Source organism: Pteronotus mesoamericanus, unplaced genomic scaffold (genome assembly GCF_021234165.1).
Source record: "Pteronotus mesoamericanus isolate MK-2021 breed Mesoamerican mustached bat unplaced genomic scaffold, CSHL_Meso_final scaffold_408, whole genome shotgun sequence".
In the NCBI taxonomy this organism is placed as follows: domain Eukaryota; kingdom Metazoa; phylum Chordata; class Mammalia; order Chiroptera; family Mormoopidae; genus Pteronotus; species Pteronotus mesoamericanus.
In genome coordinates, this window is record NW_026555315.1 from 3,399,644 (window position 1) to 3,417,159 (window position 17,516).

At 48.0% G+C, this 17,516-nt stretch overlaps 1 protein-coding gene across 2 annotated transcripts; it reads right to left on the bottom strand.

Moving 5' to 3' along the window:
- Positions 1–1,671: 1,671 nt before the first annotated feature.
- On the bottom strand, positions 1,672–17,364 carry MFSD11 (major facilitator superfamily domain containing 11). 2 transcript variants are annotated; one of them, XM_054593123.1, is made up of 14 exons: positions 17,347–17,364; positions 16,563–16,733; positions 16,005–16,060; positions 14,336–14,443; positions 13,683–13,762; positions 13,464–13,560; positions 12,356–12,414; positions 11,692–11,836; positions 9,909–9,949; positions 7,185–7,250; positions 5,620–5,745; positions 3,634–3,808; positions 2,639–2,774; positions 1,672–2,126 (listed from the first exon to the last, which is right to left on the bottom strand). In XM_054593123.1, exons 2-14 carry the CDS (start codon positions 16,656–16,658, stop codon positions 1,962–1,964), a joined length of 1,350 nt encoding a protein of 449 aa, XP_054449098.1. In that variant the 5' UTR covers positions 16,659–16,733; positions 17,347–17,364; the 3' UTR covers positions 1,672–1,961. The 2 variants fall into 2 exon arrangements, with proteins under 2 accessions (XP_054449098.1, XP_054449097.1); XM_054593122.1 differs by lacking the exon at positions 17,347–17,364 and adding an exon at positions 17,197–17,214.
- Positions 17,365–17,516: the final 152 nt, after the last annotated feature.

The window sequence follows — 17,516 nt, forward strand, 5'->3', positions numbered from 1 at the left end:
CCCGAGCTCCTTCACGCAGCCCCATCCCACTCGCGACTCTGGGATGTCACTTCCCAGGTTCTGTTAGGGGAGACGGGGACTCCTGTCCAGCCAGCACTGTCGTCCCCTGCCGGCTTGCTTTGGTGAAGACAGTCACCATGTGGTGAGCTGCCCTGACAGGGGACAAGGCTCCAGGGGACAAGGAACAGAGGGTGGCCTTCAGCCAACAGCCATGAGAAACCAAGACCCTGAGTCCTGTAACAGCGTGAGGAGCCGACTGCTGCCGACAAGCGGGGTCACCCCCGGGTGAACCGCAGGCGGCCCTTGGACCACAGCCTTGTGACAGACCTGGCTTGGCCACGCCCGGAGTCCTGACCCACAGAAAGTGTGAGATGACAAATGTGTGCTGTTTCAAGCAGCTAAATTGTCGGCCACTTTGTTATACCATGATTAGAATACATGTGGGTCAACAATAATGTGCTTCAATAGGTAATAATAAAATCACTTATTTTTGAAACAGCATTCACAAATTATTTCTACAGGATCACCTAAGCAACTGGGTTTATCTCAACTTCAAGAAAGAAAATCTAAACTTCAGCACATGGAACAAGAGAGCTCAGTGCCGCACACAAACAGACCTTCTCTGACAAGCCCAGCTCGCGGCCCGCCTCCTGCACTTGGCCGGCGAGCCTGACTTTACTGGACTTCCTCGGACGTGTAAGCCAGCCACAAAATATCTAAGTTTCCAGTGGATTAAAAAAGAAAAAAAGGAAAACAAGGTATTTTTTGTTCTCTTGGATTAACGTACTTTGCCATAAATTTCTTCGTTTGTACAGTTAAAAAATCACATTTAAAAGCGAGCTCTCCCACTCATGTTCAACGTCCAGCACAGGCAAACCCACGGAGAGAGGAAGCGGGTTAGGGGTTGCCCGTGCCAGGCCAGAGGCTGGGGCCGACGGCAGCGGGCGCGGGTTCTTCTGGGGGTGGTGAAAGCGTCCTGGCCTTAGAGCATGGTGACAGGGGGACAGTCCTGGGAATTTACTATTTAAAAAACAATGCTAAATTGTACACATTAAAAATGGTGAATTTTATGGTTTCTGAACTATATATAAATTTACAAAAATTTTTAAGCAAGCTCTTACGGAGGGAAGTTAGCATCTCCATTTAAACATCTGCCCAAACCGCCGCACTGCGCCCCGGGCTGCAAGCGACTGGCGCCGGCTCCGCGCGGCAGCCTGCAGTGGAGCTCAGGGCTCCCTTTTCTCCTGCGTCGCGTCTTCTAGGAAAATTGCTGGCAGAAATCCTCCTCCAGGAAATATGTGTATTTTTTAGTGTTTTTGTTCATTTACAAATGTTAGATTCCCATCGTTAAGACTGAATACAATTTTTACCTCACTTTACAATACTTAATGAGCCACTCCTTCCTATGAACTACAAGGTAAGAAAACTAATCAGAAAAAAACATTTAAAGAGGAAGAAAGTGCAACTCCTTTCAAAGACAAGATTCCATTTCCCCATCTCGGGATTTATTCAAATGTCATTCCCAGACACACATGTGGGGCAGCATATGCTCCCTATTATTACATAGTAACACGTAATTCGACACCCAGCAGGAGATCTCTACGTGACATATGGCCTAGGGTTTTGAGTTGAGGCGAGATCGCTCAAGGAAACGGAAGGGAGAGGAAAACATTTACATTTGATAACGTGATTATAAGGAACTCGCGACAGATGAATTAAAAAACATCTTTGAATGATTATAATTGACAGCACAAGTTTCCCTTATTCCACTTGTTTTAAGGAGTGAACATCTGTGAACTGGAATTCCAGCTCCGGCAGCCTGAGCAGTCCGGCCCCTCCGATTTCTCCACGCTGAGCGTCCTCCCTGTCCTGTGAAAGCCAAAGGTGGGACCTTCTCCTGGCTCCACTCCGGAGTGCAGGATGCAGAGGCTCCGCCTCCCTCCCGTAGCTGGCTCCCCAGGTCAGATACTTCGGTAGTCGGAGCCCCGGGCGACAATAGCGGCAGCTTCCCACTCCACAGTGAAGAATGACACAGTTCCAAAAAACCCGAAGATCACCATGACCAGGAGTTGCCAGGGAAGGAGAAGGTAGTTACTGTAGAAAAATGCCACAGCTGCGCAAATGGACTGAGAACAAAGAAAACAAGTCACAATATGCACACAGGTGACCCGCGCTCCCGGGTAAGACCCCCCCGCCCCACTACAGCCGACAGGCCCTCAGCCTTCTGTGCCGACAGGCTTGGTGCCCTTCCTGCACCTAGAAAGCATGTCACGTGTCACCAGTTCACAAACACGCACCGGAACCTCCTCCCAGAGCTGGTAAACATCAAGCAAGGTACAATGTTACTTGAAACAGTATCTTGTATAAAACTGGAATAATAAAGGGATGTGCAGACACAGTGAGGAGTGTCTACACTGTCAATGACTCCAGGTATCTAAGAAAGGAAGTGTCTAATCTGCATCGGAGAGACCAGAACATACAATCTCTTACACACGTCGGGGAGGATCACACTATACTCATTGCTTCCTAATTCTATCACAAATCACTTTAAAGGATGCCCTGACTTCCATTTAAGAGACGTTAGGAAAATGAAGTCAAAGCACTAAAACAAAGGACACACAATCTGCCAAGAGATTACCTGGACAAACTTAAAGACTGCGAATGCAGGGGCACTGTCTTCGGAATAGAGAAAACCCAAAATACTGAGCAGCTGGGTATTGAAGCAGCTGTCTCCAAGACCCAACAGGAAACTGCAGAAGATGGCCACTTCTTTGCTGAGTAAAACACAATTAATTTAGAATGAGTATCAACGATATTTGCCAGAGCCATTTACAATGGAAAAGCAACTCGCCCACAAAAGCATTTTACCTTCCAAGTTTTAAACCTCTGAAATGAGAATAAATAAATACTGGATTTTTCAAAGGAAGAACTTATGTTCAAATGCACTCACAGTTCAAATATGTTCAAATGCCCTGGCTGGCGTGGCTCAGTGGATTAAGTGCCAGACTGTGAACCAAAAGGTCGCTGATTCGATTCCCAGCCAGGGCACATGCCTAGGTTGTGGGCCAGGTCCCCAGCTGGGGGCGAGCGAGAAGCAACTGATCAATGAATCTCTTGCACATTGATGTTTCTGTCCCTCTCTTTCTCCCTCCCTTCTCCTCTCTCTAAAAATAAATACATAAAATCTTTTTTTAAAAATGTACTCATGTTCACAGTCTAGCAAACTCCAGGCTATAAAGGGTTTGGGAAGCAAATACTGTTTTGGGCAGGGTTGCCCTTAGACTGTGGATGTGGACATAAATGTGTTTATAACAAATTTGCGAGGTGAGCAAAGTATCCCCAAAACATTTAGCATCAGCTGCGGGAGGACTGGCTGTCCTCCCTGCTGCCCGACAATCCCTTGGTCCTCACTGTTCTTCCTTGAGGCCCTAACTGCTAGAGATTCCATTGCTCAAAAAAGCAGAGGTAAAATATGGATTTCTACCTAAACTCATTCTGGCTCCATTACACTTGACAGGTGACCTTAGAAAGATAACAGACCTCCCAGAAAAGGATTAACTGTTCCCTTTTAAAGATCTAGATCCGATATCTCCGCCCTTCCTTAAATCACTAGAAAAAGGGCAGTCGCTCTACCTGGATGCGATGTAAGCTCTGCTGTCGGTCCCCTCAAGGGGAGCAATGGGGGCGTCTGCGGGCATGTTGAGAAATATTAAATAAAAAGCGACGAAATGCACCAGGATGCCCAGCAGCACAACTGGGTTCCTACCGAAACGATTATTCTTGCTCAGCAGGCCAAAGAGGCTTCCACCTATGAAAGCAGTGAAGTAGAGAACAGAGCAACCCATGAGCAAGTTAATATATCAAAATCTTGATTTGAAAAAAGTAAGTGGACAAATCAATAGCTAGTTGAATTGGAAACACATAAAATAAGGAATAACTATTGAAACAGAAGAATATTTTAAAAATCAGAACAGACTTCTACATAAGATGGAAAAACAAGGATTGGATTTATCCCCTGCCTTAAAAATGTAGAAAAAAATATGCGGCAGTGGACCTGGAAATGGAGCAGCCATCAGGCATCAAAGGGCAGTGCCCTCTGGGAGACAGGGGACAACGCGGTGAGCCTGCTGGCCGCTGGGGAGGGGGCGGGGGGTGCGTGAGGGCACCGCCCTCTGAGCTGAGGGCACAGAGCTGAGTCTGGGGCCTGGGGGGGGGCGGGGGGGGGCGCGGGAGCTGGAGTGCCCAGGACAGGGTGTCAGGCAAAGCTGCTCCAAGACGATCCCGGAGGGCGCAGAGGTGCCCCTAGTCTCTAGCGAGTGCTGCCCGGCAGAGTGTGAGTGAGCCGGCAGGGAGGGCAGAGCCGGGGAGAAGGCGTCCACAGGGTTAGAGGCAGTGGTGCCCCGCCCTGGGCTGGGAACATGCCAGGTCCCACCCCCTGGACCGGAAATCTTCCCATTCATGCTCTGGGGGTACACAGCAGGGTCCTCTCACACTTGGGGTGCACCTTCACACAGGGGGTACACAGAGCTTAGCCCCCAGTCTGAGCACTGCTCCAGGTCTGCCCAACCCATTTTAATATCCAACATACTGAGTTGAAGAAATCTTTGTTGAACGGGGAGAAATTAGCGCAGTATAATGACACAGTTGGGCTTTGCCTTGTCCCCTCCCCTTCTGGCCCAGAGCTCCTGAAACCCTAGGAAACTCCTCGGTATTAGGAGTGTCTTTTGTTACCTGCAGGAACCCCTTTCCACGGGACCTCAGTTCATGCCAATGAGGCCACTGGGCGGAGGGCGGGCGGCCCTGGCAAGCGGAGGGTGGGGGCCGGCTGCCCAGGACCAGGCCTTAACAGGAGCCTGGAGAGTCCGCGCTCGGCCCCTTGCCCTCGGGGAGCGGGGACTGGGGGCGGCTAATCACCAGTGGCCAGCGATTTCGCCAAGTGGGCGTGCAGGGAGAAACCTCCGTCGAACCCCCTCATCGACAGCTTTGGGAGAGCTTCCACATGCTGGGAGGGTGCCACACCCCAACTCCACGGGGACGGAGGATCCTGCACTTGGGACCCCTCAGGACTCTGCCCTGTGTGCCTCTTCATCTGGCTGTGCATTTCTGTTCTTTATAATAACTTTCATATCAAGTATAACGTTTTAGGGGGGCTGTGGGAACCCCCGAATTCACTGCCAGGGCAGACAGTGTGGGCAGTCCGGGGCCCCGGAACTTACCACTGGCGTCCGAAGTGCGGGCAGATGCCCCTGAACCTGCGGAGTGTGACACCCGCCCTGGGGGACAGTGTCAGAGCCGGACTGGATTGCTGGACACCCGGCTGGTGTCAGACAAGGGAGAGGGAAGCCAGGGACCCCAAGGCACTTCCCCTTAGCATCGTATGAGGGAAAGCTGGGAGAGGCCGTGTGTTTCCTGTGCGTGGTTTTGTCTGTGAATTATTTGGCAAATGTCTTGTAATTCAGTTATCTTAAAACAGTAACAATAAAAAACAAAGACCTATCCATCTGAGCAAAAATAAGCAGGGAAACAGAAATTCAAGAACAGAGAGGTGAAGTACACTTAAAACTTCTGTTATAACTCAACAAACTGATTTAATGCAAAGCATTTTTTCCACAAACTAACCTAAAATTTCTCCAATGCCGATGAAAATGCCGGAAAGTCCAATGAGGCTCTTCTCTTCTGTTCCGAATTTATTTACGGCACCGATACAGGTTCCATATACACCAGAGAAGAAGGTCAATTCCAGACCTTTAGGAAAAAATTAGACTTAAGTTATACACTCACATCCCCCCTTTCCTTGGTTTGCTTTATGCCTAGTAGTATTTGAGCTATGTACACACCAAACGAACATCTAAGACAAAAATTCACGCAGGCTGTAATGTTACCCCTGAGCACAGTGTAAGTCTTATGCTGTATAACTGACAAAACGGAATCAGCCACAAGGTGGCAGATGTCACAGGTTTCAGACAAACATCAACTCAGAGAAGCAAAGACAACCTTCTGTTACAAATGGTCACTCTGTGTGTAGACAGGAAATGAGCAGAGGATATAATTAACCTAAATTTGTAATAGCTTTCCAAGGGCATAGGAAGGTCCATTTGGAAAACCAATACATACTATCCACTTGTGCTTAAAGACATAATAACATTTTAATTAAACCTTTTTCCCAAGGAAAAAATTTCAAAAAATTAGGGTAAAAATTAGGGCAGATCAGTAGAAGACCTGATTCCTAAATGCTACAAACCTTTCCTGACTTAAAAAAGTTTAATATTTATTCTATTTCTCGTAAAAAGATGTGCATACCTATGAGGCAGAGAAGAGCAAAAGTAATTGGCACATTACAGCACTTTTTTCTTAAAGATAATTTTTAAAAGATTTTACTTATTTATTCTTAGAAGGGAGGCAGATAGAGAGAGAAACATCCCTGTGTGGCTGCCCCTGACGCGCCCCCACTGGGGACCTGGCCCGCGACCCAGGCAGCGGTCTGACTGGGGACAGAGCAGCAGGCCCTTGGTTCGCAGGCCGGCGCTCAGTCCACTGCGCGCACAAGCCGCGCCGTCACAGCGCTCTTAGGAGGAAACAGATGTTTGCCTCATTCTTAGGACCTAAGAGCGCCCCCCCGCCCTTCTCACACCACATGACTGGCAGCAAGCCACAGAGCTCACTTCTTGTCATTAGAAATGTTCTTGATCTATACAAAATTACAAAGATGTACTCCTGTTATTTTCGGTAGTGCCCCATTTTGCCCTAAAATCCTGGCTGGGGTGAGCCGTGCCCCGGTTTTTAAGCCCGTGTATGAGACCCTCCCCCACTGAGTGCGGGCTGGCCCCGTGACCTGCAGTGGAGGTGACGCAGGGCAGGGGCCAGGCCAGCGTGAGGGGGCGGTCGTTTTCCCTTCCGCCCGTTCAGAGGGAGCCACGTGGGAGGGGTCCTGCAGCCGCCCAGAGCTGCCTGGAGAGGGACAGACCCCGCCTGCCGTCTGACCCGTCCAGACAAGCAAACGAAACCCTCTGGCCTAGGCTGCCCTCCAAGAGACCCCCACTGCGACCCCCCAAAGCACTGCTCCCCTGGGCCCAGTCAATGCACAGAACTGAGAAAGAAAAACATGGCGGCAGTTTTTAGCCCTTATTTGTCCTTGTTCAGCAACAGAAAAATAGAACAAAACTTCATAGCCTGTCAGTGCTCACCTGTGTAAGCAGTTGTAATGCTAAGGAGGAGCATCTCCTTGGTGACACATAGTCTGAGAGACTTTTCTGTAAAAAAGAAACAAAGAAAACATTTTGGGGGCATTCAACTTGATTCTAATTAATCAAACAACAGTTCTAAAATGTTTATTCAACCCAAACTCCCCTTGGCCAATAATGCAAGTCAGTCAAAAAGAAAGAAAAAAAGAAAAAAATAATGCAAGTAAACAAATACACCGAGACAAAGGTTAGTGATTCAGATTAAAATGTTTAAGGTATGAACTAAATCTGCTCTATAACCTGTTTATGTCAACCGTTTAAATATATTCTAGAGTCATGCTTTCTTCAACACAGTCTCCAGCTCTAACTTTAAGAAAATCAAAATCACAAAATGGAGAAAATACAAACAGAACGACAGAATATTCTAAGAGCCTCGATCACAGGCTGGCGGTTCAGGTAACGGACAGCTGGCGAAGTGCGGGCTGCCCTAAGGAACTACCATCGTGGGGCGGCCTCGGGGAGGGACTGGGGTAGAGCCGCCGGAAGCTGCCTGACCACACAGCAGCTGGAGCCACTTCCTGGGATTCTCACTCCAGCCTGAGGGTAAACCTTGCCTCTCGTTCTGCACACCTGGTTACGATCACGTTCCTGTTTGTTTTCATGCTGCTCAATTTATTTGAAATCTGCACTGGAAAATGCATTCCTAAAAACTGTGTATTTCAAGTGTCATTCTGAACTGGCTCACATTTCATAACTTATGGCCACTCCTTGAGCACCCTAAACTAATACTGGACCCAGATTTTAGTTCTTATCCAGCTGAATGAAACTGACGTAAGTCACAAACACTCTGTCCTGAATTTCTACATGTGCCAGGCAGACACTTTTCTCTCTTTGCCACACTAAATGCAGTAAGATATTTCCACCAATCACTTTCACATTTTTCCAGAAAAAAAAAATACATGATCAATGTTTTAAACAAAGTTTAAAACCAATTTTTAGTTAAACAAGTTACATTAACTGGGCCGGTTTGTTTCTGAATAATCGAAAGATTTAGCTAACATAGAGAAATTTTAAAACATAATCTAGTATGATACTAGATGGGCAGTTACATGTCATCATACTTTTGCCCAAACCCATAAAACGTGCGCCACCAACAGTGAGCCCTAACGGGAACTACAGGCGCCAAGCGGCAGTGGCGAATCAACGCAGCGCCATCGACTGTAACTGTAAAGTGCCCCGCTCTCTCCGGCGGGGGCACTGACAGCGAACGCGGCTGTGCATGTGTGAGGGGCGGGTACCTGGGAAACCTCTGCACCTTCCTTTCAATTTTGCTGTGGACCTAAAACTGCTCTAAAAAATGAAGTCTAGCGAAAACACACACCCAAATTTTTTTTTAAAAGAGTGAGAAACATCGATTTTTACTGTTTCCATTATTTACGCACTCATTGGTTGCTTCTTGTACGTGCCCTGACTGGGGATCGGACCCTCAACCTTGGTGTATCGGGATGACACTCTAACCTACTGAGCTACCCAGCCAGGGCCCTTCTGGGGACTGCGGCGTGCTAAGCTTCTAGACCTGCAAAGCTGAAAGCCAGACCTCTGATGGGTGACTTCCCACCTTGATGGGGGACAGGCAGGCTACATCCCCTTTAATTACAACATGCAGCTCAATGTATAATTATGAATGCATTCCTGCCACAGGAGAGATGCACATAACAAAAGCCTGATCAAACAGCCCTAACAATGGCGCACTGTGTGTGCAAGGCATAGACTGCCACGCCCACAAGCCCTTCTAAAAACAGGGGCCACAGGAACCCTGCCGAGGGCAGGCGTGCTTGGTGCCATCTGGCCACAGCTGGTGAGATCAAGAATATGCACCCCCGTCTAGGCCGGCCTGTGGGCCAGCCACAGCGACACAGGCGCAGGGCCCAGGGGCCTGTAAGGGGTTTACTGAGAGGCGGTGGCCCAGAGAGCTGCGGCCTCCCGCACAGGAGCCACCTCAGCCAGGTTTCTCTCCCCCGGAGACAGAGGGTGGAAAGCTGCAGGCAGAAGCAAAGAGCTGATCAACATGAGGCCTCCTCCAAGCCAGAAGGCTTGGCTGCCTCTCTGAAGGAGCCACAAGACGGCCATTCTGGGAATCAGCGGCTCAGCCGGTCGGACGGTTTGGGCTCGAATCCCAGCTCAGTCACGTGCTCACTGTTTGACCTCGGGTAAGTAGTTTCTCTGCCCTTCAGTTTCTCTTCTATAAAGTGGGGGTATGGATGGGTTATACCTACGGGTTGCACCATACGTGCTGCACAGTACTCAGAACTGTTGTGAGAATGAAACAGGTAATGAGGTCTGGCCAGGAAGAACCCTCAGCAGACAAGAGTGTTCTCCCTCGCTCCTGGGTCCCCAGAGCGCCGGCTCCCTTCCAAGCGGGGAGCAGGGCAGCAGGGCGGCCAAACACAGCGTCTGTGTCCTCACTCTCTCAAGTAGACCCCCAGCTCCTGAGTTCTCTGCAGCCCTGCCGCTCCCACGCCCCCAGGCGTGCAGGCTGGGGGATCGCCCCACCCCCACCCCCGTGCCCCGTGCCGGTGTTCCATTTTTCCAGATACGCCGCGTACCTGGAAAAATGAAAATACCGGGGCACCGTCAATCCAAAGTTACCAGGGAAAAGGGAAAGGCCAATGCTGACGTTGTTCCTGAACAGTCTGTTCTCGCATTTCAGATACAGAAAATACTTACTAAATGCATCTGCTGCCTTCGTCATATTGTTCTGGGCAGACCTGGTAAAAGAAAAAAAAATAATAATAATAATGTTTTATCCCCTGAAAATTGAAAGAGAAAAAAAACTACCACATTTTTACTGAGTTTGTAAAAGTTCTGCCCTCTCCACAGGCTGGCGAACCTTCCCAGCGCCCTCCGGGCGCTGTGCTGCAGGGGTCCCTCACGACGCACACCCTTGCTCCAGGGCATGCGGTCCAAGTGCTACCCAATGACTCCTTATTAACAACAGAACCCAATCCTTCCATCCTCAGCTTCCTGCCCACAGTCATGCACGTGTTTTCCACAGAAGTCTCCTCCACCCTGCTTGTTTCACCCTTAAAAACAATGTGTGGGAATTCAATTTTCTGCCACTCCTACTCTGTAAAAAGAACTTCTTTCGCGTTAAACTTCTTCAAAAGCAACACTACCATCTGTGATTCCCGGCGGGGTGCAGTATAATCTAATGACTAAAAATGTGGGCTTCCGAGTCTTGAGCACTGCTTTGTCATTTATTAATTGCATGGTTTTAGACAAATCATTTCAGTGTTTCATTTCCTCACTTATAAAATAGAGACGCTACCACTCACCTGTGAGAATTAAATGAGCTAATGTAACTTAAGTGTAGCTCTTTATGATGATTATGGTAAGAAAGTTTTTAAAAGATTGCATTTCTTGCCCTGGCTGGGTAGCTTAGTTAATTAGAGCATCATCCGGTAGCTCAAGGTTGCCAAGTTCAATCCCGGATCAGGGCACGTACAAGAATCAGCCAAGGAATGCACAAGTACATGAAACGACAAATCAATGTTTTCCTCACTCCCTTCCTCTCTCTCTCTAAAAATCAATAAATAAAAATATTTTTTAAAAACTTTTAAAGATTTTATTTATTGGTTTTTAGAGAGAGGGGAAAGGAGGGAGAAAGACAGAGAGAGAAACATCCATGTGTGGTTGCCTCTCACGCACCCCCTGCTGGGGGCCTGGCCTGCAGCCCAGGCAGGTGCCCTGACTGGGAATCAAACTGTGACCCTTTCGTTCGCAGGTCGGTGCTCTCAGTCCATTGAGGCTCAGCAGCTGAGTGAGTAAAAAATTTTTTTTTAATTTTTTTAAAAGATCACACTTCTTAGCCTACCAGTCAAAAGGGCAATACCTACTTCTCCTATATCTTTAAATGATTTGATTACCAAAAAAGGTGGGGGGAGAAACCCTATGGAGGGCTTGTTGATTTAAATAAATAAATGACTGATATAAAAAAGGTAGCATGTTCTAACCAACAGGAAAACTTTTTCCCTCACCTTGAAAACTCATGGCTTCCCTGAAAACAAATAACTATTTAGACTCCATTTAATTAATAGTACCCTCACTTGTAGGTGGACAGGATCGGATGTAGAATTTGGGTATTTTACACTTCGGGCCTCAGAGGAGGAGGAACCGATTTACGCTGTGTAGACCATTAGCACATGGCTGAACGGCCCGCACGCAGGTGCACGCCGGTCACTCCCAACTCAGCTCAGGAAGCCACTTCTAGGCCAGGAATTCTAAAATGAGCCCCCAGGTCCTGCGGGTATGGCTGGGGCATGCTATCGCCCATTCCTTTTCCTTCTTCCTCTCTTTTATCTTCTTCCCCTTATTTGCTTGAAAACTTTTCCCTCACCTCTGCCCAGTATCAGATATCATTTAGGCTATAAAAAGGCTGGTAACCTCTAGACTACATCTACTTAAAATATATTTTCAAAAAGAAAAAAAAGGACTGTTTCCAGCTTCTTACTCATTGATGTCCAGGTCTCGGTCATCAGAGGATTCATCTTCTCCCAGGATGTTTTCGGAGTCTGGTTTCCGAATGAGAAAGAAAAGAACAGTCCCCACAAGGCTAATCACCGTCAGGGCAATAAACACTGTTCTCCGGTCGCTCTCTGGAGGAGGGGAAAAAAGGAAGAAAGTCGATAGCACTGACCATACGAACAACTGTGAGTGAGCATGATGTTCAGAGCTTGTTTCTAACCACTGGAATACTTCCTGATTAAAGTTTTACTTTATTGCATCAGTAAAAACCTAGGGCAAGGAGAGAAATGGGATGTCCCCACCTTTGTTTTCCACTTAGAAAAATACTAATAAGCAAAAACAAATAGTACAATAACTTAATCCTGTTCTTTGAGTCAAGAAGCACACAAAGCAATCAACAATCCAGCAGTCTGGCCGCGGACCCCCGTGCTCACGCCCGCAGCAGAACCCTCCCGCGCCCTGAGGCGCCACACAAAGCCACCGGCTACAGGCCTAGCTTCGTAATACAATCCAAGGGGAAAAGTGACTAAAAGCTAAAATCTGAGAAGACTTAAGGTACCAAGGTTCATCAGAACACTTTTGAACAAAGGAACAATGGGTATTTTTGTGAAACTGCTATTACACTTTGCACGTATCTGAATAAAACAAACCTGATATTTGAGTTTTTCCTTGCCAAGCAAAATATATGTAGAGGTTTCCAAAGAATAAGCTGAGGGGAAAAAAGGAAGACAAGAATGTTGGGAAGTTATCTTCACATTTCTAGTTTCCTAACAATTTTCCCATTATACATTAAAAAGAAAGAGAAAGCTGGAGGCATTATATAATTTTAGACGTATCTACCTGCCCTAGACCGTTGAACAGTGTAGACTCCGCCCGGACACTTTCTGAAAACCCTAACTGACCCAGATGGAGCGCAGCCTCCCTCCCGTGACAGCGACCTGATTCAGAACCGCCCTTCGGAGACCTTGACTCACACGCTGACACATGGGATCCGCTACTGGAACACTGAAAATGACTCCCTGGGAACACGTGCACGCTACTTCTAAACTCTTACGTTTCAAACAATCTATGAAAAAATTCCGTGATTTACTTATCTGCGTCTAATCAGATACTTATTTTGCAAATTTTCCTAGAGAAGAAATCACTCACACTGCAGTTCCTTAGTATCCAATCCCTTAAAACTCAGCCTTTGCATTTGGTAAGCCTTATCAATGCCGAAATTTCAGGCAAGATCCAGGAGGGTGCCCTGATCCAAGATCCTCGGGACAGAGTCTGTGACAGAATGACTGGCCGCTCTTGGGAAACGTCCACCGTGCGAGGCTGTCCAGTGTTAAATTTAAATAGGTGTTTGTTAACAGCTCTCAGGCCATGCGGCCTTTGGAATCCAGATAATGATGGTTTCAATGAGATCAATTACTTAGATTTTAAGCCTCTGTTTTCTCACCTGTATGTCTTCTCATGTCATGAGACTGTGGAGATTACTGACATTAAGTAATGAGCCCCACAGTCCCCGAGATATAGCCAATACTAAATATATTATGGTTAATATCAGTTTCTATCTGGTAATCGTAAGTTCTAGAGCCTCTGAGGTAGATCTGTGCATTATAAGTAATTCTATGAAATGCTTAATCTGTATGCAGCCAGGAACTTACAAGTCATACAACATGGAAGATCTGAGTTTTCAACACAACAAAGATCTAAAACTATGATGTGACAAAAAATACTACAGGAAAGATCGAGCTCTAAAAGGGTTATTACCTAGACTGTAAGAGTGCCCAGAAAATTCCACTGTTTCTCCCAATAGTGTGCTCATCTGAATTTATGGTCAGGCAGTTTCCTTGTGCTGTCCAAAGTACTAAAATTCAAACCAAAAGGTTATCAGGGGAATGAAATCCCTTAGCTGTACATACTAAATGCGCAAAGGCTACTCTTAGATAAGCCCCAGAAAACGAAGAAAATAAACATCAAAATACGTACCTGCAGCTGCGATTCCGATGAAAACAGAGGCTGTGTAGAAGGACCACGTGAAAGGCTGGATAAAAACGGCAATGTACATGCTAAAATATAACAGGTCAACGTATTATAGTCAAAAACACCTGACACAGAACGCCAAGCAAGCCTTCTAGGAATCAACATAAAGGACTCCAGTGTTGAAAACAAAACAATTAGAAAGGGGCAGAAGTGGCCTCCTCATTCCTTAACATACTCGTTCAGATTTTGTAAAGTCACACACTGAAGGACGGTTTGCAGTTGGCCTTCGCCAACTGCTTAGCCCATGATGGGACTGGAGCTCTACGGCCCACACGAAAGGTTTAACTATGCCATTTGAATTCCTGTTAGCCAACCTGATATAAAATATAATATTATTTCATGGGAAGCTCTCTTCAACTCTTGCAGAAAGAGACTTTTGGATACTTTTTTTATCGGTAGTAAAACGAACTCAAGTATATACTCATCCAATCACATTAAAACCTTATGTTATCCCGAGAGTCAAGAAGGGAAATCCCCAAGTTGGTGCCTCTGTTCTACTCCATCCAAGTCGGCAAGTCCCTGTCAGAGCGTCACCATGTGCCTGAGAGAGGCGGACGGTGTTCTACGGAAAATGGATGAAAGGCAATTACACCACTCACCTGTAAAACAAACCGCTAGCAAACATGGAGAGTTGAGGTCCTACGATAGCAACCACCGAGGGTGTGATCAAATTCGAGGCAGAGAACACTCCATAAATAATCGCCATGCTGTGTACAGAACACACAAAACCAAACCGAACCCCTGAGGCACTGTCTCCACAGTTCACTCTCCCAGATGTGCTTAGTCCGTAGGTGTTTTGCAGTGAGCATTCCTATTCTTTAGTCAGCATTTATAAGTATACCCTTAAACTGAATGCTGCATTAAAAGTTTCCACTTGCACAATATACTGATATCTCATCAAATGTTTCTTTGAATAAGTCTGCCTTGGATGACACAGTTTTGATGTCCTGGTAAATTATAACAGCTAACATGTAACATGTAATAGGCACTGTGCCAAGTACTTTAGGCATGTTTTTGCTTGGAATCCTACAGCTCTGTGAAGAAGGCATTGATGTTGTCCTCATGTTACGGAAAAGACAACCGAAACCCAGAGGGGCTAAGTAACCTGCCCGAAGCCCACCTGGGTGCCAGGTGAGCGGTGGGGCCAGGGAGCACGCCCGGTAATCTGACTCTAGAGGCCCTCGGCCACCAGCCTGCGCTACAAACTTATCCTGCAACTCCTGGCCCCAGCACGCAGCTAAAAATAACAGGCACAGAGTTAAAACTTGCTTAAGCCAGAGTTTATTTAGCTCAACCGAATGGTCTCACTGAATGTTATTCAGCTAGTATAGACCCAGCCCGACCTAATACCTGTATCTTGTGACAAAGTGTGACTAAAACCATTTCCAAGGTCCTGCATTCAACTACCACTTACAAATTCAAAGTAAATTATTCTTTGGCTCTTACAAATCTCAAATATCAAGTGTTCTTTCATTTGTTTTTTAGGTTATGCAAAATACAAAGCACTATACAAAGTTGCGGTATTACGAATCCTTCAGAAAAATGGCCATCACCATCCCTTTACTCTCAACTATCACACACAGGGCCAGGCCTAGGAGAGGTGGCAAGCAAGCATGACCCTGACAGGGTGGCGATGCGGGGAGGCCACTCGCGGGACCGGCAGGCATCCCCCCCCCCCCCCCGCAGTGAGGAGGAAGGAAGAGCCCCGCCTGGGCGCCGATGCAGGCGCCCGTTACTGTCCGGCTCCTGTCACGGAGGGCGAGTGACCTGGGAAGGTCTTCCACTTCATTTGCTCCATGTGCAAAACTGGGACTAAATACCTTAATAAAAGGCTAAAAGCTGCTGATGACAGCGTATGAATCACTATGAAATCACGAAAAGAGAAAGACCAAGTGTTTCAAGAGTCCCATGAGACCTCCTCTGCTGAAGACGGGGAGGCTGCAATGTGACAATCCTTGAGCGCTTGTTCAGCGCCAGGTGCTGTGCCAAGCATTTTAGGGGCAGTAGCTGAGCAAGGAAACCCGGCGCATCGAAGCAGCTTGCCTCAGACCGCGCAGCAGTCAGGTTGCGAAGCCAGGATTCCAAACCTGGTGTCTACGTGAAACCTCAACTCGCTCCTGTCATTCTCTTATGTTCTCCCCCAATACTCTAGATAGAAAGAGCGGCCACTACGCGTCCATTCCAGAATTTTACTGCCCGCGATTTTGATGGGATGTAAACAAACACTGTCATAGAAAAAAGGAAAACCAGTTTACACAGCAACGATACCTGGTATAGCCACTGCCGTGGAAATCCGTGCTGTTTAAGCTCCTGATGACGGTTTGCTGTGCGGAAGACAAAACTCATCAACAACCACACGGAACGGTTTTGCAGTCCCCCTCCCCCCTGGAAAGTCTCCAACTACTGAGAATAAAGTAAAAATTGAAGAGGCTCAATACAAAAAAGTGGCTATGAGAGAAGAAATAGGACTACGGAATAGAAGACAACCCAATGACTGGGGCGTGGGGAGAACTGAAGCTATGCCTTGGAGTTTACTGCCGTAACTCTCCAAGTTCAATGTAGACCTGAACACAGAAGAATAAAGTAAGTAGGTCAACATCCAAACCCAAAACCCAATCAGAGGACTAAACGGCCACGTTCACGTCCCCGTATGTTAGGAAGAAATGTCTGATACAGGAAATCAGACCTAATCATAGAAAACGAGGAAGGCTGTGAAACTAAAAGGCGTAAGTTAAGCGCGCGGGTGCGTATAATTAACATTTATTCTCGTTTTTGGAACGCATTAGGAGACGCACTTCAAAGGAGGGGCAGCAGATCCCAACTCACCGCCACATTTCCACAAGTTTGAAAGGCGGTGAACATAAACATAAAGGCAATTCCTAAGATAATGATGTTGAAAAGCTTTTTAGATTCCGGGGACATTTTGGCTCAACTCTGCCGGAGGTCAGCTGCAGGCCAGGGCAGGCGGCTCTCCTCGGAGCGAACCCGCTGCCAGTCCTGGGGAATTGAAGAGACGGTGAGAGGAGGCAGACAGCTCCAGGAGCAAAGCAGCCGAGCTGTCGACTTCCAGTTCTTGGATCGGAATCCCGGGCTTAGGGTGCAGCTCTCCCCGCGGGCACAGTCAGGACATTCCTAGGATACGATCTGAGTCGGGAAGAGCCCGGCACGCGGAGTCGCGCCAAGAGCGTTGTCGCCCCAGGTTGAGGGGCCCGCGGGGGGGATTAGGGACCAAGGGCAGTTCGCAGAGGCCGGCGCGGCCCCGCCCGCCCAGCCCTGACTCAACGCCGGTCAGACGACCCGGTCACCTGACCGCAGGCGTGGCACCGCCCGCTCGGCGCGCTGGGAAATGCAGTCCCCCGCGGCTCGAGACTGGCAGGAGCGTCGCGAGAGCTCGCTGGCCCGAGGGGAGCGGAGTCAAGCCTGCTGGGGGTGGCGAAAAGGGGCCGAAAGTGGAACCGACCGAAAGGGGGAGGAATTGCGAGAAGGGACCGGGAGACCACATAGCGGGGTCCGAGGCGACTGGGGACAGACGCAAGAAGGGAAAGGAGTATGGCCTGTAACAGAGCCGGAGCTGAGGCCCAAGCCGAAAAGCTGCGTAGACCTCCGATACCAGCATGGAAAAGGCGGAGCCCAAGACGGGAGCGCCTCCTCTTCCTCCTGCCCGAGAGCACCCAGCCGGAAGAAGCGTTTCGCGGGCTTTCCAACTGCCGGCAAAAGTCGCTCCCCCCTCCCAGTAGCAGTGACTCCGCGCTTTTCCCGGCTCTGCGCAGGCGCGCCAGA

Coding starts and splice junctions, on each gene's coding strand:
- MFSD11 (XM_054593123.1), bottom strand. CDS start 16,658: ATGTCCCCGGAATCTAAAAAGCTTTTCAACATCATTATCTTAGGAATT. Junction 14,444..16,004: donor CACGGCAGTGGCTATACCAG/GTATCGTTGCTG, acceptor TTCTGTACACAG/CATGGCGATTATTTATGGAG. Junction 13,763..14,335: donor GCTAGCGGTTTGTTTTACAG/GTGAGTGGTGTA, acceptor GTTATATTTTAG/CATGTACATTGCCGTTTTTA.